The sequence below is a fragment of the Pleurodeles waltl genome, chromosome 7, assembly GCF_031143425.1.
Source record: "Pleurodeles waltl isolate 20211129_DDA chromosome 7, aPleWal1.hap1.20221129, whole genome shotgun sequence".
In the NCBI taxonomy this organism is placed as follows: domain Eukaryota; kingdom Metazoa; phylum Chordata; class Amphibia; order Caudata; family Salamandridae; genus Pleurodeles; species Pleurodeles waltl.
The window spans coordinates 1,249,229,674-1,249,256,148 of record NC_090446.1 but is presented as its reverse complement, the minus strand read 5'-3'; the positions used below and the strand labels follow the sequence as shown (position 1 = coordinate 1,249,256,148).

Below are 26,475 nucleotides of genomic sequence, written 5' to 3'. Positions count from 1 at the left end.
TCTTGGGCCGGTATACACACACACATTGGTGAACTCAATCATGCAATTTCTTCCTACTGTCTCTGCGGAGGCCTGAACCTTCATGGCCCAGGCTAATGTTGATGGCAGGGAATGCAGCAAAGTTCAAAATATGCTGTGGGCTGGACACAGCAGACGCTCTAGGTAGCGATATTGCTTCATCGGGTGCAGTCAGTCACCACACCTCTCTGAGATTAACTGGCTTCTAGGGGGATGTCCAGGCATCCCTTATGGACATACCCTTTGATAGCATTTGCCTGTTAGGCTTGAAGGCAAATTCATTGGTCGAGTGCTTCAAGGACATCCGGGTCACCGCCCAGTTGTTGGAACTCTCCCTGGCACACGCCAACCCCATTCTGCCTTCAGCTCCTTCTGTAGTTATGGTAGGAGCTACTATTCTTGTCCACTTCTACCTCGCCATCATGGCCAGCAAACTCCTCAGTCCTTTCATGGCTGCTTTCAGAAGCCTCATGGAACCCAAAGCCGGAGATCTGCCCAGTACCCCCAGCATCTGCAGATTCCAAACCCCTTTAACATGCTATTGTAACATCACAAGCAATTGGTTGGCGGCAGGTTCCAACACCAACAGCCCATAACATCGAACAGGTGGGTGCTCATGTTAGCTGAGGTCCTTACAACCCTGGTCCTCGGATACTGGATGGTAGCGATGGATTTGCAGGTTACATATATTTTAATATACCTGTCCTGCCGGCCCACAGACATTACCTATGGTTTATGGCGGGCCTCCAGCACTTTCAGTTTGCTGTCTTTCTTTTTGGCCCTACCAGTGCCGCTTGGGTGTTCACAAATGTGATGGCAGTGGTTGCAGCTTATCTGGGGAGGTCAGGAGTTCCAGTCTACCCCTACCTCAACGACTGGCTGATGAAAGTGGTGCTCGCCTCAAACAGTTGTCACTCGCCTCCAGACTAAGGCGGACCTCCTGCATTCGCTGGGACTCCCTTTCAGATGCTTTCACTGGAACCATACTGGATGCAGTGCAATTCTGCGTCTGTCATCATGAGCAGCCAGCCCTTGATATTCATTCTATAATACCAATACTACAGCCTCTTTCCTTTATTTCGGTGAGATACTCTGAGAATGCTGGGTCTGATGGCCTTCTGCATCCTGCTGGCTGGAATATGTGGGCTCTGCAGTTGGACTTGATATCCCAATGGTGAAGCATGAGGGGAATGTCTCCGACCTGGTCCAGATATTGGAAGGAGCTACAATAGACTTGCAGTGGTGGCTAATGAACCACAATAGGGTTAGTGGCAGACCCCTTTTCTCTTCCCAACCCAGGTGTCACAGTGGTGGCAGATGTGAACTGGGTTGGGTTTCTGGGAGAGGTGGAGATCAAAGGGCTCTGGACTCTGGTCTCTGGCAGAATCTTAGCTCCACACCAACTTGTTGGGTTTGAGGGCAAGTCACTTAACATTGAGAGCCTCCCTTCAAGGGAAGGCTGGTTCAATTGTTCACAGACAACACCAGTGTCTTGCAGTACTGCAACATACAGGGTATGGTAGGGTCATGGGCTTTGCCCCAGGAGGCTCTGTGCTTTTGGACTTGGCTGAAACATCAGGATATTTTCTTCGTCTTCAAAAACTTGAGGCACCTCTGAATGCCAAGGCGGACAAACTCAGCCATCGATGCCTCACGTTCAGGAATGGCGTCTATATATGGAGGTGTTGCAAGGTATCTTCCATGATTGTGAAGAACCTTGGTAAGATCTAGTTGCCACTAACCAGAACGTGTAATCTCAGTACTTTTGCATGTTAGAGTTTCCAAGGCAGCTCTCGATCAGAAACTCATTTCATCTAGTGTGTGGCTGAGAACTCCGGTTTCCGTTGCGACTGAAACTACTCCTGCCCAGAGTTCTCAAGAAGATCACGATGGATCGGGCCAAAGTAATCCTGTGGCTTTGGATTTGGCACAGACCATATGATACCTCAAACTCCTTAGCATGAGCATTAGTCCTCTGATCAGATTGCCTATTCAGCAGCATCTCAAGTTGTAGCAGCAGTGTAAGGTTCTGAACCTGAACCTGTGCATGCTCTGCCTTCATGTGTGAAGATTGAGCCCCAGCAGTTCAGAGTTGTCAATCTCTTTTCCAAAATCTGTGAGGTCATCTTGGCAGCCAGAGTCCCTCCACAAAGACCATTTATGCCTGCTGTTAGTCCAAGTTTGTGGCTTGGTGCATGGACAAACATGTTGGTTCTCTTTCTGTACCTTTGTCTAAAATGTCTAAAGTGTTACTATTTGTTTTGTCTTTTGCCCAGCAAAGCCTTGCGTTGGGCATAGCTAGGGGCACGTTTCGGCCATCTTGGCTCTTTCGCGGTTGCTGGACTGATCCTCCCTGTTCAAGTCACCTGTTGTGACATGTTTTCTTACAAGTATTCAAAATATGTTTCCCCCCCACCCCAAACCTTTCATTATCCCCCTAGTAGGACCGTATTTTGGTTTTGACTTTCTTACTGTGTTCACCCTTTGACCCATGCAGAGTTGCCCCCTATGACTTCTGACGATCAATATAGTTTTCTTGATGGCCATAATATTCACTAGGAAAGTCAGCGAGCTGCAGGCACTTTCTGTTCATCCTCTGTACACCAGCTTCTAACCACACAAACTAGTTCTTTGTATCTGTGCCTCTTTTCTGCCAAAGGTGGCAACACCTTTCCATGTTGGCCAAAGCGTCATGCTGCCTAATTTCATTGCTCCGCCTCACCCTTACATTGAGGAAGAGATACTCTGCTGGTTGGTCCTGTAAAGAGCATTGTGGTTATACATTTCCTGCCGCAAAGAAAACTGGGTGGATGATCAGCTCTTTGTTGGGCTCACTGGAGGGAAAAGCCATGTAGAAATTGACAATTTCCAGAAGGATTGTGTTCTAAATTAGGATCTGCTACACATTGACCAAAGAGCAACCCCCTGAGGGTTCACATGTTCATTTTACCAGAGTGAAAGCTGTGGCCACTGCGTTAGCTCAAACAGTCCCCATCCTGGACATCTGTCAGGCTGCGACGTGTTCGTCCTTGCACACCTTCACCAAAGACTACTACCTTGACAATCCGGTCAGTCTTGAACGTCACTTTGTCTGTTCGGTCCTGTAGGACTTTTCGGTCTAAACCAGTTTGCAGACCCACATCCGGCGAGGCATTGCTTGGGTACCTATTCTAAGGTAAGCAATCTGTGGCTAATCGTTTCTATCAGATGAACAAGTTACTTACATTTCGGTTGACTGCTCTGTCTAGGCCCAGATTCCTTACTGATCTTCTCAGCCTCCCAGTTTCTGTGAGCCAGTCTTTCGACTTAAAAAGGTCCCTATAAGCACTTAGTTTTTCCACTCTGGTCCGTCAGCCTTCTGATGTGACTTCTTCTAGCACAAAAAGAGTTGCCTAAAGAAACTGATGTTAACGCGATGGGGTGGCACCTAAATAGACACCACACAAGTCACATCTGATGTAGAGCCGATCAGCGCCACCTAACAACACGCAGAGTTACTGCATAAGATTTTCCGGATTCAGCCTGACACCTGGAGAATATTATAATGTAAGGAATATGTGGCTACATAGACTCTCTACCAGATTAGGCATTACCAAAGGTTAGTAAATTGATAACTAGTGTTAAAAAGCACTGTTACTGAATTTACTTCTGATATGTACGATGTTACTTGAAATTCCCATACTTGCTCCCCTACTGGAGTAAATTATTTCTACATTTCTTAGTCTTACCAGCCTTATGGTGGTCTTTCCTCAGACCTTTTGCCTATTCTTTGTTTTGCTGAAATTTATCCTTTATTGGTTTAAGGCCCATGTGCACTTTACCCCTACAGGGTTGAAAGACCACTGGCTATGATGGCAGTTTTCTTTTATTAGGCTGCTATTTTTAGATCATACTGCCCCTTCTGGCAGTGGACAAAGAACAGGTGTTCTATTCAGTGAGAAACTGAATTAGCAATTAAGATGCCTTTAAATCTTATTATTGTCACATTTGCTCTGTGTTCAGAGATAGAGGTCAAAAGTCAGTTTGTCTTCTTGTAGTGCAGATACTTTTGACTGCAGAGTTCCAGGATTTGGTAAGGTGAACTGTCTGACCCATGTGAAATAGAAGGCTGTTGGTGTCAGGTTTTTCCTAACACACAACATTTATATGACTATGTCATCTTTACAAACATTTCAAAATTGATTTCAGTAGCTGTGAAAGCCTATTTTCTGTATTTCTGTGTGATGACAAAAATATTTTAATAGGATGAAAAACAACTCAGAACACTTTACTTGGTGATGTGCAAATGATAAATGTTTTCTGAAACCCAATGTACACATATTTGTGTTAATACACTATATAGTTTTGTGAGTAAAGCTTCAATTCTGATGGATACAACTACCTGTGGATTCCTCGCTCATCGAATTTTCCCCATGCGGCAGCATCCGACGGAAATTTTCTCCTAGCTTGAGCACGTCGACGAGGACGTCACAATTGCCCAACTCCCACGCGACGCCGTCTGACGTAATTCATGCAATAAGAGGTCCTTGCCGGCGTGCTGACGTCAGTTCCCTTTTTTCTGTGCCTTCGAGCGACGGTTATTCTTCGAGGGAGCAACTGTTTCTGCTGTGTAGTTACAGTTACTGTTTCTATCGAAATGTCACAGCGAAAGTCGGGCTTTAAGCCTTGTAGAGAGTGCGGGGGCAAGATGTCGGTGACAGACCCACATGTGGATTGCTTGTGGTGTCTGAGCTCCGACCATGAAGTGGAGAAATGTGAATACTGTCAACGCATGAATCCTACAGCGTTGAAGGGACAAGAGGCTAAGCTGTTTTTGGCAAAGTCCAAAAAGAAGGAAAAGCGGCACCGGCGCAGATCTTCATCACCGAAATCTCATCGACGTCACCGTTACTCCCAGCGCCGCCGTGATTCTCGACGCCGTTCGAGTAGAGAGCGTTCACGCTCGAGGTCGCCTTCGGTTCGGCGCCGTAAGACATGGGAGGTTAGTCCCACCATCACTCCTCAGCCGCAGACGCCTCCCACTTCTCCGCCGTCTGTCTTCGAGGTCGTACCTCAACAGGATCCTGAGTTTTCACCTGCGCAATCTGAGATGCCTGGGCCGGCGCCGTTATCACCTCGGGCGCAGGCTCCGCAATATCCATTGTTCCCGGCGCCAGGTGCTGATAGTTCCGCATTTCTTAATGCGATGTTTGCCATATTTCAACAGATGGCTCCGGGTGGTGGTCCAGCTGGTCCTTCGGGGCCATTGGCTTTTAATATGGGTGCTCCGGCTCCTTTACGACCGTCACCTTTCATGCCCTTCCTTCCAATGGGAGGTGCTGGCTCGGCGCCGGTTCCTTTGGCGTCGCCTACAAGACCTGCGACTCCGATGAGGACTGCTGTCCCGGCCCTGGAGGGTTCTTCACCATCTCGTCCTCTGCCTCAGTCGGCGCTGAAAAAGCCCACGGTGCCAATGGATCCGGCGTCGGATGGATCAGAGGATCGGTGTCAGGCGAGGTCATAGACGTCGGCGGATGCCTTGTTGACGCCAAGGATCGAGGCCAGGCTTCATTCTAGGAGGCTAGCTCTTTGCCTCCTTAAGGAACAGGAGCATAACAGGCAGGCCTTGGAGAGGGTGAGATTGAGGAGCCTCTGACAGATCTTCATGGTTTGGACACTGCTAGTGGCTTGGACACTTCCCCGGAGTGGGACTTGACATCTCCTGGGGAATATACAGAGGAGGCTGCTTCTTTCCACTCTGTTTTAAGAAAAGCAGCTGACTTTTTAGGCCTTCCCCTCCCAGTGGCTGAGGCAAAACCCAACATTTTGACGGAAGTGCTACATCCGGCCTCGGCTATTGCAGAACCTCTTTTGCCTTTTAATGAGGCTCTCCCGATCCAATTATGGAGATTTGGAAAAAGCCAGTCACATCTACAGCTATTAACAGGACAGTAGAGCGTAGATATCGTGTGGCTCCTATAGATCCAGGCTTTTTGTCGAAGCGCCCGACTCCAGAAAGCTTGTTGTGCAAGCTTCATGTTCCTCACTTACTGCTCCAGGTTCCTTTCCGGGTGTTCCTTCAGACAGAGATTCTAAAATGATGGACCAGTCTTCAAAAAAGACTTTCTCGTCTTGTAGTATGGCCCTTAAGTCCACGAATGCCACATGTATCTTGGGCAGATACATCTACGCCCTTATGGAGGAGGTCAAGACATCTCATTCTGGATTACCTCAGGAGGTGTTGGGCCTTTTGTCGGATGCTCAGGCTGCGGCGACCCAAGTAATCCAGTCAGGGTTGGACACAACTGATTCTGTGGCCAGGGCTATGGGCACCACTGTCGCTACGAGAAGACAGGCCTGGCTTCGTTCTTCAGGTTTCTCTCCAGATGTTCAGTCGGCCCTGCTTGATCTACCCTTTGATGGGGATACACTTTTTGGGTCAAAGGCGGACTCTGCCCTTGAAAGGTTTAAAGAAAGTAGAGCCACAGCAAAATCTTTGGGCTTGCAGGCCTCCTCCTCTGTTTTTTCACGATCATTCAGAAGGTTTAGGGGGTTTGGTCGTGGCTCCTCCTTTCGGGGCAGGTTTCAACAGCAAGCCACCACTGCCCTCCCCTACAGATCGTATAGGGGGAGGGGAAGGGTTCGAACCAGAGGGGCCACCCAGCAGCACTCTGCCTCATCCTCTTCCTCTGGAGGGGTGCAGCACGGAAAGCAGCCTTAGTCATTCATCAATTCCCTTGCATACTACTCCTGTAGGGGGGAGCTTAATGTACTTTCTCCACATGTGGGAGGCAATAACATCGGACTCCTGGGTCACCAGTATTGTGGGGAAAGGCTATGCCCTTCCCTTTCGGGAGTTTCCACCCCCCCATGTCCATCCTTCTGTTCGGAAGAACATCTCCTGTTGTTAGAACAGGAGGTTCTAGTCCTCCTTTCAAAGGGTGCAGTAGAGTTGGTTCCAGAGCAGGAGAGGGGTCAGGGTTGTTGTTCAAGATATTTCCTGATCCCCAAGAAGGATTGTCGGTTGAGACCAATCCTGGACCTGAGGATTTTGAATTGGTTCCTCAAACAGGAAAAGTTCAAGATGCTGACCCTAGCACAGGTGCTTTTGGCATTGAACGAAGTAGATTGGATGGTGTCTGTCGACTTGCAGGATGCTTACTTTCATATCCCGATACTCAAGTCGCACAGGAAGTATCTCCGGTTTGTGGTGGGATCGCAACACACAGTTTGCGGTCCTTCCGTTTGGTCTTACTTCAGCACCTTGAGTCTTCACGAAAGTGATGGCGGTGGTTGCGGCAGAGCTCAGGAGGAAGGGGATAGCGGTATTCCCTTACCTAGACGATTGGTTGATCAAGGCCAAGTCTCCGGGGCTCGTGCTGCGTCACCTGCAGTCGACAACCCAGTTGTTGTTCGATCTGGGCTTTTCGGTGAATGTGCCCAAATCTCACCTGGAGCCCTCTCAATGTCTCCTGTTCATAGGGGCGGTACTGGACACAACATTGATTCATGCCTTTCCTCCGCCCCAGCGGATTCAGGACATTCAGGTGTTGGTTCCAATGTTTCAAAGTGGAGCGGTCATTCCAGTCTTCAAGGTCCTTCGTCTGCTCGGTCTGTTAGCTTCTTGCATTCTGTTGGTCACTCATGCACGCTGGCACATGAGGGCTCTTCAGTGGTGCCTCTGAAGGCAGTGGTCTCAACACAAAGGGGATCTCGAGGAATCGGTAAAGATTTCCAGAGACGCTGCAGCGGATCTTCGATGGTGGGCTGCGGACGGCAACCTTTCCCAAGGAAGGCCGTTCTCGCTGCCTCCTCCAGTGGCCACACTGATAACGGATGCTTCCACTCTAGGGTGGGGGCGCTCATCTGGGGGACCTGGAGGTCAAAGGTCATTGGTCTCCAGTGGAACAGATATTTCACATAAATCTGTTGGAATTGCGGGCGATATGTCTGGCTCTCAAGGCCTTCCTCCGTTCCCTTCGCGGTCAGTCAGTCCAGGTCCTGACGGACAACACTACTGCGATGTGGTACATCAACAAGCAGGGAGGAGTAGGGTCGTACCTTCTCTGCAGAGAAGCTGTTCGGCTATGGTCCTGGGCAAGGGACAATTGGATTTGCTTGGTAGCAAACCATCTGGCCGGAGTCTTGAACATGCGTGCAGACGGTCTCAGTCGGCACATCTTGACCGATCACGAGTGGCGTCTTCATCCAGATCTAGCCCTGTACATCTTCCAGATGTGGGGATTCCCTCGGGTAGATCTGTTTGCCACTCGGGAGAACGCGCACTGTCCTTTGTTCTGCAGCCTCCAGTATCCGGTGCAAGGAACGTTGGGGGATGCATTTCAGATGTCCTGGTACGGCCAGTTGTTTTACGTGTTTCCCCCCATACCCTTGATTCCTCGGGTTCTGAGGAAGATTCGCCAAGACCCGGCCCAAGTCATCTTAATAGCTCCGGATTGGCCAAGAAGGGTGTGGTATTCAGATCTTCTCTAACTCTCACTGTGCCCCCCGCTCAATCTCCCTCACAGGGCAGACCTCCTCTAACATCGCAGGGGCAGGTTTTACACCCCCCACCTCCAGAGCCTGCACCTTCATCCCTGGCGATTGAATGGGGCAACTTGAGTTCCTTTTCTCTCCCACCCGAGGTGGTGGATGTTATTTTATCGGCCAGGCGACACTCCACCAAATCTATCTACGCTAGCAGGTGGGCTAAATTTGTGAATTGGTGTGGAGAGAAGCAAATTGATCCTTTATGTGCCCACTTATCAGACATTTTGACTTTTGCGTTATCCTTGGCACAGAGAGGTTGTGCAGTTGCGACAGTTAAGGGCTACTTGTCGGCTCTGTCAGCCTTTCTGTGCCTGCCCGACCAACCCTCTTTATTTAAATCACCAATAGTTTTGAGGTTCCTAAAGGGCCTGACTAATAGATATCCTCCCACTCCTTTCATTATGCCTCAGTGGGATTTGAACCTAGTTTTAACATTTCTTATGGGCTCGCCGTTTGAGCCGATGCATTCTTGCCCCTTAAGGCTATTGGTTCTAAAAACTGTTTTCCTTGTTGCCATTACTTCGGATAGAAGGGTGAGTGAGCTACAGGCTCTTTCTGTTAAGCCCCCGTACACATCCTTTTATGGGGATAAGATGGTGTTGAGGACCAAGGCGGCTTTCTTGCCGAAGGTTGTTTCACCCTTCCATATGGGTCAGTCTGTTACACTCTCCTCTTTTTATCCTCCACCTCATCCTTCAAAAGAGGAAGAAAGACTGCATCGTCTGGACCCGAGAAGAGCACTGAGCTTCTTCGTCGACAGGACGAGGGAGTTCAGATTAGAAGATCAGCTCTTCATCGGGTACATGGGAGAAAGGAAAGGCAGTCCACAAGAGAACACTCTCAAGGTTGGTCATTCTTTGCATTAAGCTGTGTTACTCTCTGGCAAAGAAGGAACCCCCTGTTGGAATAAGAGCTCATTCCACCAGAGCTAAGTCGGCCTCTTCGGCCCTGGCTAGAGTTGTTCCTGTGGTTGACATCTGCAAGGCCGCAACTTGGGCATCCCTCCACCCTTTTGTGAAGCATTATTGCTTGGATTCGGAGGTGAGGAGGGATGGACATTTTGCATGGTCGGTGCTGCAGGATTTCTTGGTCTGACCATTCAGGCACCCGCCACCGAGTGTGGTACTGCTTTGGGACTCTATTCAATGAGTGAGGAATCCACAGGTAGTTGTTTCCATCAGAAGAACAAGTTACTTACCTTCGGTAACGCCTTTTCTGGTGGATACACTAGCTACCTGTGGATTCCTCACGGTACCACCCGCCTCCCCGTTGCCTGTCTGGTCTTACCAAGATTCCCTTGGGTGAGCACCTGTATGTCATTGATATGTTTATACTGATGCAGATGTTATACATGCTTGTGTTTTATATATATATATATATATATATATATATATATATATATATATATATATATATATATATATATATATTTATTATCGTATATTTGTATATTGTTTTATATGTATATATTTTTATATATATGCATATTTATACGAATGTTTTTCTATTTAATTTAATTAAATATTATGGTATAAGATTTTATTTGATGTGTTCGTATCAGATATGTTTTGTTGATATTTACCTGTTCGCCTCAAAGGCACGTAAAAAATGTTGATAACTGACGTCAGCACACCGGCGAGGACCTCTTATTACCTGTATGATGTCAGACAGCGTCGCGTGGGAGTCGGGCAGTTGTGACGTCCTCATCGACGTGCTGAAGCTAGGAGAAAATTTCCGTCGGATGCTGGCGCGCTCGGAAAATTCAATGAGTGAGGAATCCACAGGTAGCTAGTTTATTCACCAGAAAAGGCGTTACCGAAGGTAAGTAACTTGTTCGTTAGTGGGAAAGTTTTGGGACATTTCTTGGAAATGTACTGTCTGTAAATAACAGTGCACTACCACATCATGCTTTAGTAATATATTTATGACAAGTGAGTAAAAAAGAGTTTAAACATAAACTGAGAAACACTTCTGCCTTGATGGCAAAGCTGTTAGTAAACTAGGAAGCATGGATCATGTGTACCCTATATGTGGTCCAGATTTATTATACATGGAGCAAACATTTAGTGTATTTTATCAATAAAAGCTGATTTTTTTTTTACAGCAGAAATGCTGAACTCACATATTTGAAGGTGCACTCGTGTGAGAATGAAGAAAAAGCTGACTGTAAAATACAATATTTGTGTAGGATCACACAGCTTGAGACCCGTTTCTGGGTCAAGTATATTGCAGTTAGGTCGAGTAGATTATTCAAGCTACTCGACCTGCAGGTCTGGTAATATTTCTATGATTTTTCGAGGCCTGCACTGCTGACCAGTGCTAAAGTGCTTGTGCTCACTCATTTCCTTAAAATATAGTAAAATTGTCTTTCACCTAATTGGCACAATTAATTTAGTTGTAAGTCCCTAGTAAAGTGGTACAGCTTGTACCCATGGCTTGTAATTTAAATGCTACTAGTAGACCTGCAGCACCTATTGTGCCACCCACTTAAGTATTCCTTTAAATCATGTCTCAGGTCTTCCATTCCTGTCTGTGTGTCATTTTAAACTGTAAATTTGACCTTGCAAAATAATCCTGTTGCCGGGCCCAAACTCCCCTCTTTAATACATATGTCACCCCAAGGTAGGCTCAGAACACCTTACAAGGCAGAGTACATTGTATTTAAAGTGTAAGATGTCTTTTGGTTTTAACTCCCAGATTTGTTTTTCACTACTGTGAGGCCTACCTCTCCCATAAGTTAACATTGGGTTCACTTATTACATTTAGTAAATGATAACTTTTGTTTTGTTTGGGAAAAGGTGTAAAATGTCATGCTTACACTCAAAAGAATTGTAATTTTAAAATCCTCTTTAATGATGTCAGATTTTAAGTCATGATTCTGAAAATGCCACCTTGAGACAGTAGGCATTTTATTTCCCTAACCATTTGGTGCCTGAAGTATATGTTGTGTCCTGGGTCAATTAACTGATTAGAGTGAGAGTTGGTCTTTGTGTATTCCTTAAAGATACTGAGACAAAGGGTGACAAGGTTTTTACAGGAGGAGCCATTCTGTCTGGATGGGAGTGGGTGGAGCTGTTCCATGCCATGCTTTCATTTAAAAGGAGCTTCCTTAGCACACTCACAAAGAACTTCACACTAGTCTTTTATCACCTGAGACCCCCCTGAAGCCTGCACAAGGAGGAAGAACATTCCAAAGCCATCTTTGTGTGAGTTGGGAGGGGAAAACTTTAAAAGATTCTTCCACTTCAGAGCAGGCACCATGTCTAAAAATAGGACCTTCAGACCCACTTGTCAGTTCATTTCTGGACCTGCTGGGACACTCGGAAGGTCTGCCCCATACTTCAGAGTACTGCCCTGCTGCCCCCAGAGTACTGTTGTGCTGCATGAGCCCTGCCATGAACCCCCAGACAACTGCTTGCTACTTGAACCCTGGACTACCAGAGTGACTCCAAGGGCTAATTGGCTTGCCTACTGGTCTGAGCTACAGGGACACAAAAAGCTCCAACGACTTAAACCCTGCACCTGGACCCTTCTTGAAGTGAGTCCTGCTCTCCAAGTGGTGCCCATCCAGTCCTGGATCCTTGGATGTGGTGCTAAAGGTGCCCAAACAACCTAAAACCAAAATTTACAGCCAAAATGTGCCCTGACACCAGAGTGGAGACCGGGTCATATGAGGTTTCTGATCCAACTAAGGTGCAGCTCCGGTTGGCCTGACTTCCCTGTAGCTCTTGTTACGTTGTTCTTCACAGCAGCAAATCGTGTTCAACGACTCCTTGCAGAAGGGGTATCCAGCCCTCCTGGAGCCTCATTGGCTACAGCATGCAGCTTAGTCCTGCTGGAGATTTGCAACTTCCATAATAGTGATAAAGTTGAAGCGTAGAAGTCTTCACCACTCCCTTCGTTCAGTGGCTCCACAGCCCTTCGTCCAGCGTGTGACACTGCCACCTGACTTGCCCCCCTGAACTTTACCTTCTCAGACATATTTCTTAAAAATTTCTTCTAAGTCATGATCTGGCCCAATCCACCTTGTGTATCCGAACAGGGTCCCAGTGTGTCCATAACTTTCGACTTCAGCCTGGTCTTGCTCGACTAGATCTCTGCAGTTGGTGCTTGGTCTTTTAGGTGCTAGTTTTTACTAAAAACGTTCAAAAATTTAAAACTCCAGTTCTGGTGATGGAATTTTAGTTGTTTTGATGATAAATAACTTATTACACGTTACTCCATTTTTCCAAATTGGTGTGCTGTGTTTCACATTATTACTGTTTGTGTGCTGTATACATACTTTAAACAATTCCTTTAAGTTAAGCTTGACTGCTTTTGTGCCAAGTTGTCAGAAGGTGAAGCACAGCTACTTTAGTGACTTCTTTTGTGGTTCATCCTGTCAGGACTTGTGGTTATTGCTTGAGAAGGGTTCATACTGCCGCCCCCAACCAAAACCCAATTTCTAAAAATATTTATACATCTAGCCCGAGCGCCTGTGACAAAATAGAACATGTTGTTTATATTTCCTTTGACGAGGGGGCATGCATTCTACACTATGCTCAAGTCACTCAGGTTTATTTTATCTCATAATTACTTTTTTATTTAACTTATTGTGTTGTTTGACTTTTGGTTTTAGCCTGCATTCCGTGTGATCTTGATTGGGTAACTGGCTAGAAGGTAAGTAAACAGTAGGATTTTTGACCTGCTGTCTTTCCTAGAAACTATAGCCATAAAAGTATCAATCCAATCTATATTCTTAGCAAGGTTAATGGTTCTCTTCCAAATGGATGTCTGTGATCAGATTCCATTAACAAATGTGCTACTATAAATAATACTTTGAATCGCCAAATGAGAAACTTTTTATCTAGGGCACTAGCCTGCAAGGCCATTTCAGTAATGAATTAAATGTTTTCATTTACGACCTTTGGTTCACCGTTAATGCCTAAAACAAATAACAGCACAAGAATAACAAAAGTATACTTCATAGTAAAACTGAGACAGTTATGTATCCCTGCATCTCCCCTCTAGCTCTCTCTCGATATCTATAAAATCAGTAATAGCCTTTCATTGTAGCTTAGTTTGCGGGTAGCACTGACTGAGAGATGACTAGGCAGAGTGAATCCAGTAGAGTACTGGTTTATAGGCACTTCTGGGGGTGAGCATATTGCTCCTGTACTCTTGAAGGCGCATTACACATAGACTTTCCCAGCCAGATGTATGATGGAACCACACATGCATTTACAGCCTTTACCAGTCATCCATTGCCATGCAAAGCTGCCCACCGCCTCAGCCATATCTAGTTCCCATGTGCGCCAAGTGAAACTGGGCCCTCCTGACTAACTGTTGTACCTAGGTTCATGTTACACACAAGCACTGGCACATACCTTTTGGGCTCAAAAGTGCACACTTTACCATAGAAGTCCCGGGCACTGAAGGGAACTACTTCTTTGTCACACGTAGTTGGTGATTGTCTGCGAGATGAGAGTATAGACCTTTGCATGTCCCCACTATGTTAGTCAGGGTTCCAATTTCGGAGATGGTACTTCAAATATTGGTTTTATGTATTTATTTGTTTATTTGGATTTTATATAGGGCATGCAAGGCTCTAGGGTGTCGGAGCACTTACCAGATAACAGCAAAAACATACAAATAAAAAAAGAGAAATCAGACAAAAACTAGGTAAGGATAACAAGCCGATAGGGTACACAGTGGTAAGTTGGAGCTCAAAGAGTTGCAAGTTACGTTATATCTGTAAAGTTAAGGAACATATTTATGTGCAAGAGAATTCCAGCCATGGCCAAATAATATCTAGCAGTATTTATACAGCTGAAGGTTCATTAGAAGCTAGATGGAAATGGTGTTTAGTAATATTTTAAATAGGAGAAAGTCTTTAATTAGTTTCTTGAAAGTTCTACGTGAGGATATTTCTTGGATGTGAGTCCCACACTTTTAGTACACAGCCTGGAAAAGATTGATTCAGATTGTGCACTTTCTTGAAGATGTACTCTTCAAGAATAAGAGCGAGCCAGTGTTCCAATGTTCACGAATGCTGCTGTAATGCTTCAATTTGTTGGCCTAGTAGTGGGATTGGTCAATGTGTCGACAGGATAGAGGAAATTTGTTTGGAGTGTACAGATCCTGTATATGGTAGAAGTGACCAGATGTGGTCTTTCACAGGAAGCAAGATTTTTAATACCAAGAATGAATTTAAGGAGGTAGTTTGCATTTTTGGCAGCAGGATTGATGTGGTCCATGAATTTTAGTCTGCTGTCCAGGCTGAAGCCAAGAGATTTGGGGCCAGATGTACAAAGAGAAGGAATAGCAATCTCCAAATGGCGATTTTATCCAAATTGCTATTTAGAAATATCTATTCGTAATGTATGAAACATTTTGTTTCATACTTGCGGTTCCTAGTGAGCCATTATTATTCATGAGGTAGGTCTCACTTTACAAGCCCTTTAGGAATCGCTGCCATCACACGGATGATGACCTGCTGGGTACAGACCACCATGTCTGATTGCTTTTAAATATAGCAATCTTTTTTTTAAATGCAGCCCGTTTTCCTTAAAGGAAAACGAGATGTGTTTAAAAAGAAAACAATGGAACTCTGAAGTTTAATTTTTGAAGAACAGGCAGTGGTCCTTAGGACCACTGCCTGCTCTTAAAAAATGTTTTTCCAATACTCGCAAAGGGGAGGGTTCCTATGGGGAGCCCTTCCAATTTGCAAATACAATACAGCCAACTTGGAGTAGTAGTTAAAATATTAAGGTTTCCAACCACTTTTCCGTTGCAAAACCTTGATACTTAGAAATGGAAATCGCTATTTGGAGGGGAAGCCCTAAACACACCCGTTCCATATAGCAATTTGTGCACCCAAACGGCGATTCTGGTTTGCACATTTGCAAAAGCATTTTTGCTATTGCAAATGGTCCGATTTTTGGAAATCGGGTGAATTGCGACTGCTAAAATACTTTATGCATATGGCCCTTGGTGTTGTCAACAAATGAAGGGGAGCGGTCAAGAGGGTTCGCTGAACATAGTCAGTCTTGGATGGGCAGAGAAAGGAGACTTAGACCAAAAGTGAAGAAACTCTGTTTTATGTGAAATAAGCTTGAGGTGATGTGAAGTCTTCTAGGTCCTAATTTTTTTCAAGATTGTTGGCCAAGCAAGATATGTCAGCAAAGGAAGAAACATTTGAGGAGCTGTCATCGGTGTCATGGTAGTAGGAGAATCCCCAAGGAAATCCTTGTGGGAGGCCTTGAGGAACAACTGCTGAGTTTGACAGAGAATGCTTATCCTTCTCCACGTAATAGGTAATATGTCAACTAATTCATTCCTGATTATTTGAAACACAAGCTATCTTATGGTTGAGAATTTTGTGGTTGACAGTGCTGAAAGCTGCCAAGCGAGCAAGGCGAATGAGGGGGCATGAATCCATGTTGTCCAGAACTATAGGGCATCATTGATCTTATACAGATGTGTCTGTACCTCAACCAGGCCTGAATCCTGATTGGAACTTATCCAGCAAATTGATTTTTTTGGAGTCCAGACAGTCAGTGTTGCACTTCCTTTTCTTTTGTACATAATATTCTGTACCAAGGAAAGCATTTTTAATCGTGTTGCTAAGATTTTTAAATATTAGAAGCTGGAGGCCTGCTTTGTTTTATTTGCAGCTCCTACAGTCAGAATACATATGTCTGATGGTCTATAGATTAATTTCAGCTGCTGTGTGCTTAAGAAATCTTGTGGTGAAATCTCCTCTTTTGTTATCTGTTGTGATGAAATGGCGGAATTCTGTAAATGCATTAAACACGTTAGATTATCAATGGGCGTTAAGATTTTTTTTTCTTTTTTTCGGTTCTTGGATTTCCATGGTCTCAATGATTTGGCATCCTTGTCCATATACATAAAAGCTGTTTTATGTTATGAATCGATGTAAACTTACTTTTATGCCTCTATGCACAAAACCATTTTTAGATTTCAGGGATTCAATGACAATCTAGCTGAGCATTTTTACTATTGTTTTAGAATTTTTTCCTGTAATAACGACAAATAGTTGCCTACTAATCCTTTGCTATGATGTACCCGAGCTTGCACAGCTGACATAAGACTTAATAAATGCGTAGCCCATACCAGCACTTGGCACTTTGATTGGCACTTTATGATTTTAGGTAATAAAACAGCCTGCCTGCCACGAAGGCTAAAACCATACATTATTGAGGCCTCACAGACTGTGGATTTACATGAGCTAAGTTTTTTTTCTATTATTTATTGTACATTGCCTGCCATGGTGCACTGTATTACTATTTTAAGTATTTTTAACTGTTTTGTTGGATCTTTTAGGGTCTGCTCTTGACCGAATAATGTTTGCTTTGGCTTTGATTGTTTATGACCTGGTTAATTTTGATATTGACACGGCTCTCAAAGAACTTGGATAAGAGGTTTAGTCCAGAGATAGGATGTTAGTTGTTTAGGTCGCCAGGATCATATTTTTTTATTTTTAGTAGTTGAAGTTGTCCAATTTTCAAGGAAAATATATTTCCTTAAGTCAAGTATTTGAAAAATATTTTCTGTGATCATTTGCTGCATGGTAAGTGACTTAATTGTCTATTAGTAAAATGTGTTATTCAATATGCTTTTTAGCATGAAATCTGTTTTCCATGTACCCCAAATGTAAATCAATAACTAATAATTTGGAAGTAGTCAGTGTAAACTTTCATTTTATGGAATTGTCTCCACTATATTCTGAGTACCTGTCTGTTTGGGGATTTTCAAAGAAATATAGCTGATTGAGAAATGTTGGATGACGTTTGCTCAACAACATATTTTAACTCCAGTAGGTGAATATTTTAGCTACTTGACGTAATAGCCCGATTTATAATACACATGGTTCAGTGTATTGACAATTATTTGGTGTTAAATGTCATGGGCCTATTATTAATACGATTATTAAATGAACATAATGTGAGTGATATATGTTGAAAGCTTACTGTTCTTAAAATTACTTTGCAGTGTGAATGAAATAGAACTTATCTTTTTTACTTTAGGGTTTCAGATAAACCTCTGTGAAAAGGCACAAAGTAAGCTTTACGTTTTTTTAGTATCACATTTCCTTTTTTATATCCATCTTGGTACTGGGAATGTGTCCTCTGTTATTTCAACTAACTAACCAACCATGACAATTGTATATTGATGGAAGCTTTCATTTTCTTTAACCTTTGTTGTTATACATCTACTTTTTTGTTATATTTACATTTTTATTTTCAACACACGTTAGGGCATAAGTGGTAAAAATGTTTTCTTCAAATTAAGTTAATTTTGTGGCTTATGTTTTTTTTTTTTTTTTTTTGCTATAATGAATGTGATCTGGGTTTTATTTTCCTTTGTATTAATACGTTTGATCAGCTGATATGTGCAACCTTTTACAAAGGAGTTGCCTTTTGTGGATATGGTTACAATGTGTTCACTGGTATGCATGGTTTTAGCATGTTATTTTTTAGTTTGTGCTTAATATTCAGACATTTTCATCCCACAGCAGACGTGGTCCCATATTTTGAAACGGTCAAGGTATATTGTGGTTTTTAAATATGCTTGAGAAATTATTCTACACTCATCTTAGAGAATCAGTCCTTGCATCTTTCACACTGATGAATACAAGATAGTGGCTTTTGAATTTCTGCGCCAATTCAATATTGAAGTGGTATCCCCACATCATGTTTGCCCTTCAGTTTTTTATGACATACGTAAAACAAGAAAATTACGCTGTGCTGCAATGTTATGAGGCGGTAGAATCTGTATCCACTGCACCATACTCTGCATGTTTTTTTTCCTGTGGCTATTATGCCCCAGTCAGTAACAACAGTGTTTTTTTCACAGAATTTTCCGGGAAAGACTGCAGGGTGCTGTTCACACTCAGTAGCATAGGCAGAATTTTAAAGCAGTCAGTGACTGGGGATCAGACGAAGTTGCCTCTAGTCGTGACCGTACATATCTGACAAACCTCTGTTGGAAGGCTAGCTTAATCACTGCACCAAGCAAGTACAGGCACAAGATCCCAAGGATTGTGGCGAAAACTCGCTGGCAGTCTGTCACTGGTGCTGGAACCTCACTTGTTGGTTTTGAACACTGATGCCCGCCAGTGTTGGATTCTCAGCTGTGCTTTGGGAAAAGCTACACCATCGCTTGATTTACTCAGGTTTATAGGTGTTTGACACATTCAGTTTTTTTAATCTATTGATTTTCATACTACTGGGTGGAGAGTGGCCACCCTACCGCAACAAGCACAGCGAAAAAAAAACCTTGAGGTTTTTTTTTTTTTTTTTCTTTTTTCTTCATGGCATGTATAGCATCACTTGCCCAAGGAACCAGTCTTACCAAAAAGAGCACATGTGTAAGAACAGACACTACGGCGATCCCCCGTCAATGGTGTTAATTATGAAGCTCCGATGCCACCTGGGCTCGTCCAGTGTCCCTGACCACACCTCTCCTTCATGGTATGACCTCTGTGGCTTGTCTCCACAGTCCCCATACCTTATCAAATTTCTTAGGACATCGCACTTCCTGCTTCTTGTGTCAGGAATCATCCTATTCTACCCGGACATGGGACACATTAAAGTCCAATTTTTTTGTACTTCTGGGACAATGAACATTGCAGACAGAGGTAAGAAGCAATGGCACCTAGTTCATAGAAAGACAACTTGCCCATAGATTACATGGTCTCAGTTATGGGCTCTGCAGTCTCAGCTGAACAGACTTCCTCAAAAGTAATTATGTCCTTTCACTTTAATAATGTATCCTGATGTAAACGAAACCAATGTAAAGTCAGCACTTTTATTGCCAGTTGCATTTCTTATGCAGCATTATCGTTTGCATCTTTCATAAGCGTGGTATTGACTATGCTACTGTTCTTTACTTTCTTTTTTCCTATTATCTGTTACTTTCATCCTGCTCCAGTGAACCCACACAATAATAAACAAAATACAACTGCATTTCAATGGTTAAAACAGCAACATAACTGCAAGAGAAAGGAGTTGCATTAAAGGGAACAACCCTCTATACTCTCAGCACCAGGTTCAGCAGCGAGGGCAGTGTTCCTACCATCACTTTAGAAGAATTACTTGGTAGGGGACCCTGTGTCACTGCGGGTGGAATGCTTTGTCACTGTTACTCTGAACCTCTCTCTGCTCCCACTCAAGCCTTTTCGGACATCTTTCCTATTCTTCTTTCCTAATCTTCTGTGCAAGGATGGTTCCTTATTTGGGGCCTCTGTGACCTCTACTGTGTATCCACTGTATCTTCGCCTATTCTAACATAGCTTTAGAAGATGAAGATTATTTTCAACATCCCTGCAAACTTCAGTCCGGAACTATTTGATGTTTCTGTCTGAAAAGAGAGGTGTGGTGGGCAGCTTTGGTATGTTGGATGGAAGTTTCAGTTTCTTTTCTTCAAATGGTGTTGATTTTTGTTTATAAAACAGTACTCGAGCCATGGATAGGCTTAGGGACTTCAAAAAAACTGTTGTCATCATCCGACATTTGCGTTCCACAGTAGTGCATCAGTCAACGGATCCTCATAGTTTGGACTACTTAGCATGAAGCTTCCCATTGTCAGTTGTCTGTTACATCTAGTCAAAAATAATATTCCATGTATTACCCTGATGTCCAATCAGTCATAGCACATAAAGGAGTGGTTGGGTCATCTGGAATCTACTCCAGCTGGATAGACTTTTTAATCAGTGCCATGTGTGATCAAATGAAAGAGACTATAGATAATTGCAGCAACTGTCCAGGTGAGGGTATAGGTAATCCCTGGTTTACTGCATCTGTGATTGCTCAATATGATAGAGACTTCTAGCGGCAGATGCCTTGCCTTAGAATAGTCCCCAGGTGGCAGACTGGATCTGGACATTTTTGAGCAGTCCCCTTGTTTGACAGTAGGTGGCGTAGTTTGGTTTGCATGCCGTTGTCCACACCAGAAGTGAAGTGCGTGATGCCTATATAGGTGCGAACCCAGCACGCTGACCTCCGTTCCTTCTTTTCCACGCCAGCACAGATCGAATTGTGCTCCCCTCAGCTGATTTTTGACTGAATTTTTCAACCTTTTTGACTACTTCAACGACAAGTGTTCCTTTTTGTCCCACCATTTTTGGAGTTTCTCACTCCAAAAAAAACCTGCTGGTTTTAAACCCCGTGGTAGCTGTCACAGGCAAATATATGAATCCGATTGATTCAGCGCCCAAATCTGAATGGGCCACCAGCATGTGCACTTGAACCTCCATGTGGCAGACAACATTCACTGCATTCCCCCTTCAGCACTGATTCTGACAATGGCTATGACCAGGGTGATGAGTTCTCTGAACCCTGTGCCCAGGCTAATTTGTATAAGAACAAGCAGGAAGGTAGTGGGCTAGATACGAATGTACTAAGACGGCACGGAATGGTCTTGTTTTTAATTGGCACCTTGGGATTATGGGCAAGTCATTGGGTGTTATTTTCAAAGCTGGCCTACAGCAATCAGCATTTTTGGAATAAATAAACTTCTGCAGGGAGAGGGAGGTTCTAAAATTTTCATCTCTTGTTTGTTCAAAGTATAAGAGGCCGGGGCCAGATGGACCGGGGACAGAGAGTGTTTGCAGATCTCAGGCATATCCAGGACGCTGGAGTGTGTCATCCTTCCCGTGAGGATAATTGGTCTCTCTCTCCTCGATCGATTCTGTGATCTAGCGATCTGATGCTGAATAGGAGTGAGATGAAGTAGTGATGCCCCTGCCTCATGGTGATGCAAATTGTTTTGATTCATTATTTGCTTTGCATTAAAATATAGATACATATTTGTTGTGTATATTGCAGTGGAGGATCATTTGTACATGTTTTCATTTAATTTGTGTGACCATTTTTAAACGTGTGCTTTCAGCACGCTAATCTCCTTTTACGAACCTTACGGAGTGAAATAATAAATGTCTTCTTTGCACTAAGAAGCGCATTCCAGAGACTTTTGTCAGTGAATGAGTGTTTCAGCTCGGTTATTAGTGAAGCAAAACAATACCTCCCCAGAAACTTCTCTTTTCTGTCTTTCCCCAGCCTCACCATAGAAGAATCTGCCTCCTATTCAGTGGCTATGTGTGTTTTGCAGGTGACGTCCTTGACCTCCAGCTCCCCACAATGGAGATGAAAACAAACATGATAACTGAGGTCCTACAACTGGCCAGACTATTTGTGAGCCCCTGGTCCATTTCAACGATGCCCTTTCTGTTGCAGCATTCTTCCCCAGAAAGCCTTGTGGTCCAGGCTTTCACCAGCCGGACAAAACCCAACAATTGTCCTGCCACTCCCCATAACAGAGAATTAAAGCAAGAGGAGACCTTTGGAAAAATTATCATTGGCTATTTTGACCCTGAGATCGCTTAACATCTCCTGATTGGACAAGGCTGACTCTGCCCTGGAACATTTCAAGGAGAGTAGGGCTACCACTTGCTCTATGGGCCTCTATGCGAAGCGCCTCCAGCTACATCCACTCCAGTGTTCCTTTCCTGGCTTTGGCTGCAGTTTCATGAGAAAAGCTGAGGTGCCCACTGCTCCTCCCCCCCAGCCCCTCCCCCCCCCACAACCAAGGTCAGTCCTCCGAAATGCCCACTCCCCACAGCCCCACCTACTGTTTCTGTTTAGTGTACCCTTATAGGTCCACAGTCACCCGTTGAGAGGCAGAATCCACCAATTCTGTCTGGGTTCACAAGCAATTACATCAGATTGGTGGACCATGTGGATTGTCTGCAGAGGTTGTGCCTTACCCTTCCTTTCATCCCTGTGGGTCCTTCCACTGTTCTCCCAGTGACTAACTAGGAATCATCTCTCCATTTTGCAGCAGCAAGTGCAAGCCCTCTTGACTATAGGGGCTTTTGAGAGGTGTTGCCATCAGATGTAGGACGTGGTTGTTATTCCCACTACTTTCTGGTGCCCAAGAAAGACAAAGGTCTTGGGTGTATTCTAGTCCTATGCCTTCCTCCGTAAGGAGAAATTGAAGATGCTCACCCCCACCCAGGCTCTGTCTGCCCTCGTCCCTGAAGACTGAATAGTGGCATTGGACCTGCAAGATGCCTATTTTCCCATACCTGGTCTGCTGGCCCACCTACGCTACTGCAGTTCATGGCAGATAAAGAGCATTTTCAGTTCACTATGATCCCCTTTGGGCTCAGCAGTGCCCCTTGAGTGATCATGAAATTGATGGGACTAGTGGCAGCACACACTTGAAGGTCAGGAGTGCCATCTTTCCCCCTACCTCGACGACTTGCTTTTGCAGACAGGGTTGCCACAGTCAGTAATCAACCACCTCCAGACTACAGCGAACCTCCTGTCATCCTTCGGGTTCACTACCAACGTGCCAGAGTCACACCTGGCTCCTTGTCTGATGCTCCCTTTCATTTGAGCCATTTGGGATGCAATACAATTCCATGTGCATCCTCTGGAACAGCAAGTCCAGGATATTAATGCTGTGATATTGATGTTTCAGCTTCTACCATAGATTTTAGTGGGAACAACTCTGAGGCTGCTGGGTCCGATGGCCTCCTACTGGTAAACCCTACGCATTGGCTGGAGTCTCAATAGGCACAGTGTCAGGGGAATCTCTGGGACCTGGTCCAGCTACCAAAGAGAACTGCAAAAGACTTGCAGTGGTGACTGATGAACCACAGCTTGGGCAGCGGCGGATCCGTTCTCCACACAACCCAGATCTCAGTGTTGACAGATGCTTCACTCCTAGTTGGGGCAGCCATTTGGGAGAGGGGGAGATCAGAGGATTTTTGTCTCTGGAAGAGTCTCCACTGCACATCTTGCTTGTTGAAGTGGGGCTCTCTTTCTCCTGAGCTATTTTGGACATGGTTCAGTTTTGTGTCTTTCCTATGGAAAGGAGAGTCCAAGACATACAGGCCATGATCTTAGCCGTGGTCCTGGGTTTCAGTGACGTTGACACTGACGCTGCTGTGACTGATGGCCTCCTGCATCCTGCTGGTCGAGCATGCAAGGTGGTAGATGCGGGCTTTGCAGTGGGATCTGAAGTCCCAATGGCCCAACATCAAGAGAACCTCTCAGACCACGTTCAGATCATTTGCGGTCTCCTCGGAGATCTGTAGTCCTGGTTGCTAGACCACAATTGGGTCAGCAGCAAACCCCTCTTCCTTCCCTACACAGAACTGAAAGTGGTGACTGATGCATAACTTCTGGATTGGGGCAGCCATGTGGGAGAGGTGGAGATGAGAGGCCTCTGGTCTCTGGCAGAGTCTGAGCCCCAAATCAACGTTCTGGAGATGAAGGCCATGCACTTGGCATTGAATAGCCTTCCTTCGATCTCTCCTCCGGGAGGATCTCCTGTCGCAGCAGAGAGGCCAGGTTCTCCACCCAGGCATTTGCAGTCTCTACCTTCATGTATGGAGTTTGAGCGGGGCCAGCTGAATGCCTTTCATCTCTCCCAGAGGCAGTTGATATTATCTTGGCAGCCAGTTGTCCCTCAGCAAGGGCTGTAAATGCCTTGCAAGGGCACGTTTGTGGTGTGGTACAGTGTACGCCATATTGAACCCTTCCAGGCCCAATTGTCTGATGTTTTCCTGTTTTTTCTGTCCCTCGCCAGGCAAGGATTTGTTTTGGACACTTTAAAGGTTATCTTTCAGCCAGTTGACCTTCTTACCATTGCCTGATTAGCCTTTGTTATTTAAATCACCAGTTGTGATTACCCTTTTGAAAGGGCTGCTGCGTTTGTTTACCCCTTCTCCTTTTGTGATGCCCCAATGGGACCACAATCTTGTCCTTAGCTACTTAATGTGTTGTCCATTCAAGCCACTCCACAGTGGACCCCTTTGGCACCTCCTCTACAAAACAGTGTTCTTAATTGCCATCACCTCAGCACAGCATGTGAGTGACTTCCAGGCTCTGTGTCCATCCACCTTACACCACCTTTTCCCACTATAAACTGGTTCTGCGAAATAGCTAATGTTTTCTATCAAAATTTGTGATGTCGATTTAAACCATCATGCTTACAGCATCCTGCTCCAGTGAATCCATTTTATTTTTCCTCAATTCCTACATTTCACTTTCACAACATAATGTTATTGTTAGAAATGGGGTGTTTGGTTCGCAGTCAGGTTACCCCTCTGTCCAAGCAGGGACCCTCTCTCTAGTCAGGGTAAAAGAGAATCACCCTCAACTAACTCCTGCTTACCCCCTTGGTAGCTTGGCACAAGCAGTAGGCTTAACTTCAGAGTGCTAGCTATTTGTACGAACATACACAGTAACTTAATGAAAACACTACAAAAAGACACAACACAGGTTTAGAAAAATAGAAAATATTTATCTAAACAAAACAATGCCAAAATAACAAAAATCCACAAGTCAAGTTATCAATTAAAAAGCAAAAAAAATCTTTATGTAGTTTAAAACACACACTAGCACTGTTAGCTTGAAAATGTACCTTGGGTGTGTCAAAAATAACCCTGCACAGGCGAGTGTGCGTCAAAAAGGGCTTGCGATGCGTCGATTCCACTCACGAGCAGGACCTTGTCATTTCTCCTTTCGTCGAGTCTGGTGCATCGTTTCTTCTCTCCGCAGGAGAGCGATGCGTCTATCCGGTCAGCACTTTCTGGTCCGGGCAGGCCTTGCGTTGTTTTTACACGTCCACCGGTGTTTGCCTCGGAAATCCAGCCGCACGATGATCCAAAAACCACCCAGCGCAGGTTGCGATCTTACCAGCCCCTGTCAGCGATGCTGCGTGTCGTTTCTCAAGCTGCGTGCGTCGATTGTTCGGTCGCGTTACAGGCGAGCCGTCGATTTTCAGGCGCGAAGCCAGCGGCATGTCGATTTTCCAGCCGCAGATTGGAATTGCGTTGATCTTTTCACCCGCACGGCACACTGTGTGGATTTCCTCCTCTTTGGCTACCAGCTTCTCCTTTCAGAGTACCAGGAACAAGTTGGGCACCACTGGGCAAAGTATGAGTTGCTCAGAGACTCCAGGTGCTGGCAGAGAGAAGCCTTTGTTGTCACTGAGACTTCACACAACAGGAGGCACGCTCTAAATCAAGCCATTGGAGATTTTTTCTCAAGATGGAAGGCAGACAAAGTCCAGTCTTTGCCCTCTTACTCTGGCAGAAGCAGCAACTGCAGGATAGCTCCACAAAGCACAGGCAGGGCAGCTCTTCAGCTCTTCTCCAGGCAGAGGTTCCTCTTGGTTTCCTGAAGTGTTCTAAATTCTGTGGTTTTGGGTGCCCTTCTTATACCCAATTTCTCCATTGAAGTAGGCCTACTTCAAAGCAAAGTCTATCTTGAATGTGAAATCATGCCTTGCCCAGGCCCCAGACACTCACCAGGGGGTTGGAGACTGCATTGTGTGAGGACAGGCACAGCCCTTTCAGGTGTAAGGGACCACTCCTCCCCTCCCTCCTAGCACATATGGCTCATCAGGAAATGCAGACTACACCCCAGCTCCCTTTGTGTCACTGTCTAGGGTGAGGTGCAACCAGCCCAACTGTCAAACTGAAAACAGTTGACGCCTATGCATAGGAGTGGCACCATTATAGGCCTCACATGTTACTTCCTGAGCCGTATGGCATCAGTGTGCAGTAGCAAAGTGCCACCGTTTGGGACATACGGGCCCTATGAAAAAAGTTTCCAGATCTATCCGGTATGACCCCGATTAATATAAAAAAGGTGAGGATTCTGCAGCTAGATATAAGAGCATTACAGAAGGTAGGTGGTTCAACTAGGTGAATTCATGTTTTCAGCTTGATCATTAGAAACTGGGGGACAAACCAGGGCAGTCACGTTTCTAGTCCCTCAGATGCCCACAATGAAAACATGAGGAATCAGTCACCAGGTGTGGCAGACTCTCCACGTTCCTGCCCATGCCTTTGTCTGGACCTCCCCATCTTGCCTACTTAGGTCCGTCTTCCTTTACAGTCCTTCCTAG

General features: G+C 45.0%; 1 protein-coding gene across 10 annotated transcripts in view; it reads left to right on the top strand.

Annotated features, from left to right (window-relative positions):
- The window catches only part of MAP2K4 (mitogen-activated protein kinase kinase 4), a 599,606-nt gene that overhangs the window by 107,486 nt on the left and 465,645 nt on the right, over positions 1 to 26,475 (top strand). For 4 of the 10 annotated variants that reach the window (XM_069200386.1, XM_069200379.1, XM_069200378.1 and 1 more), the window contains exon 2: positions 17,577 to 17,609. The exons of the other annotated variants lie outside the window; for them this stretch is intronic. In XM_069200386.1, coding sequence (XP_069056487.1) covers positions 17,577 to 17,609 — 33 coding nt within the window. The remainder of the gene's footprint in view (positions 1 to 17,576; positions 17,610 to 26,475) is intronic. 10 annotated transcript variants of the gene reach the window in all.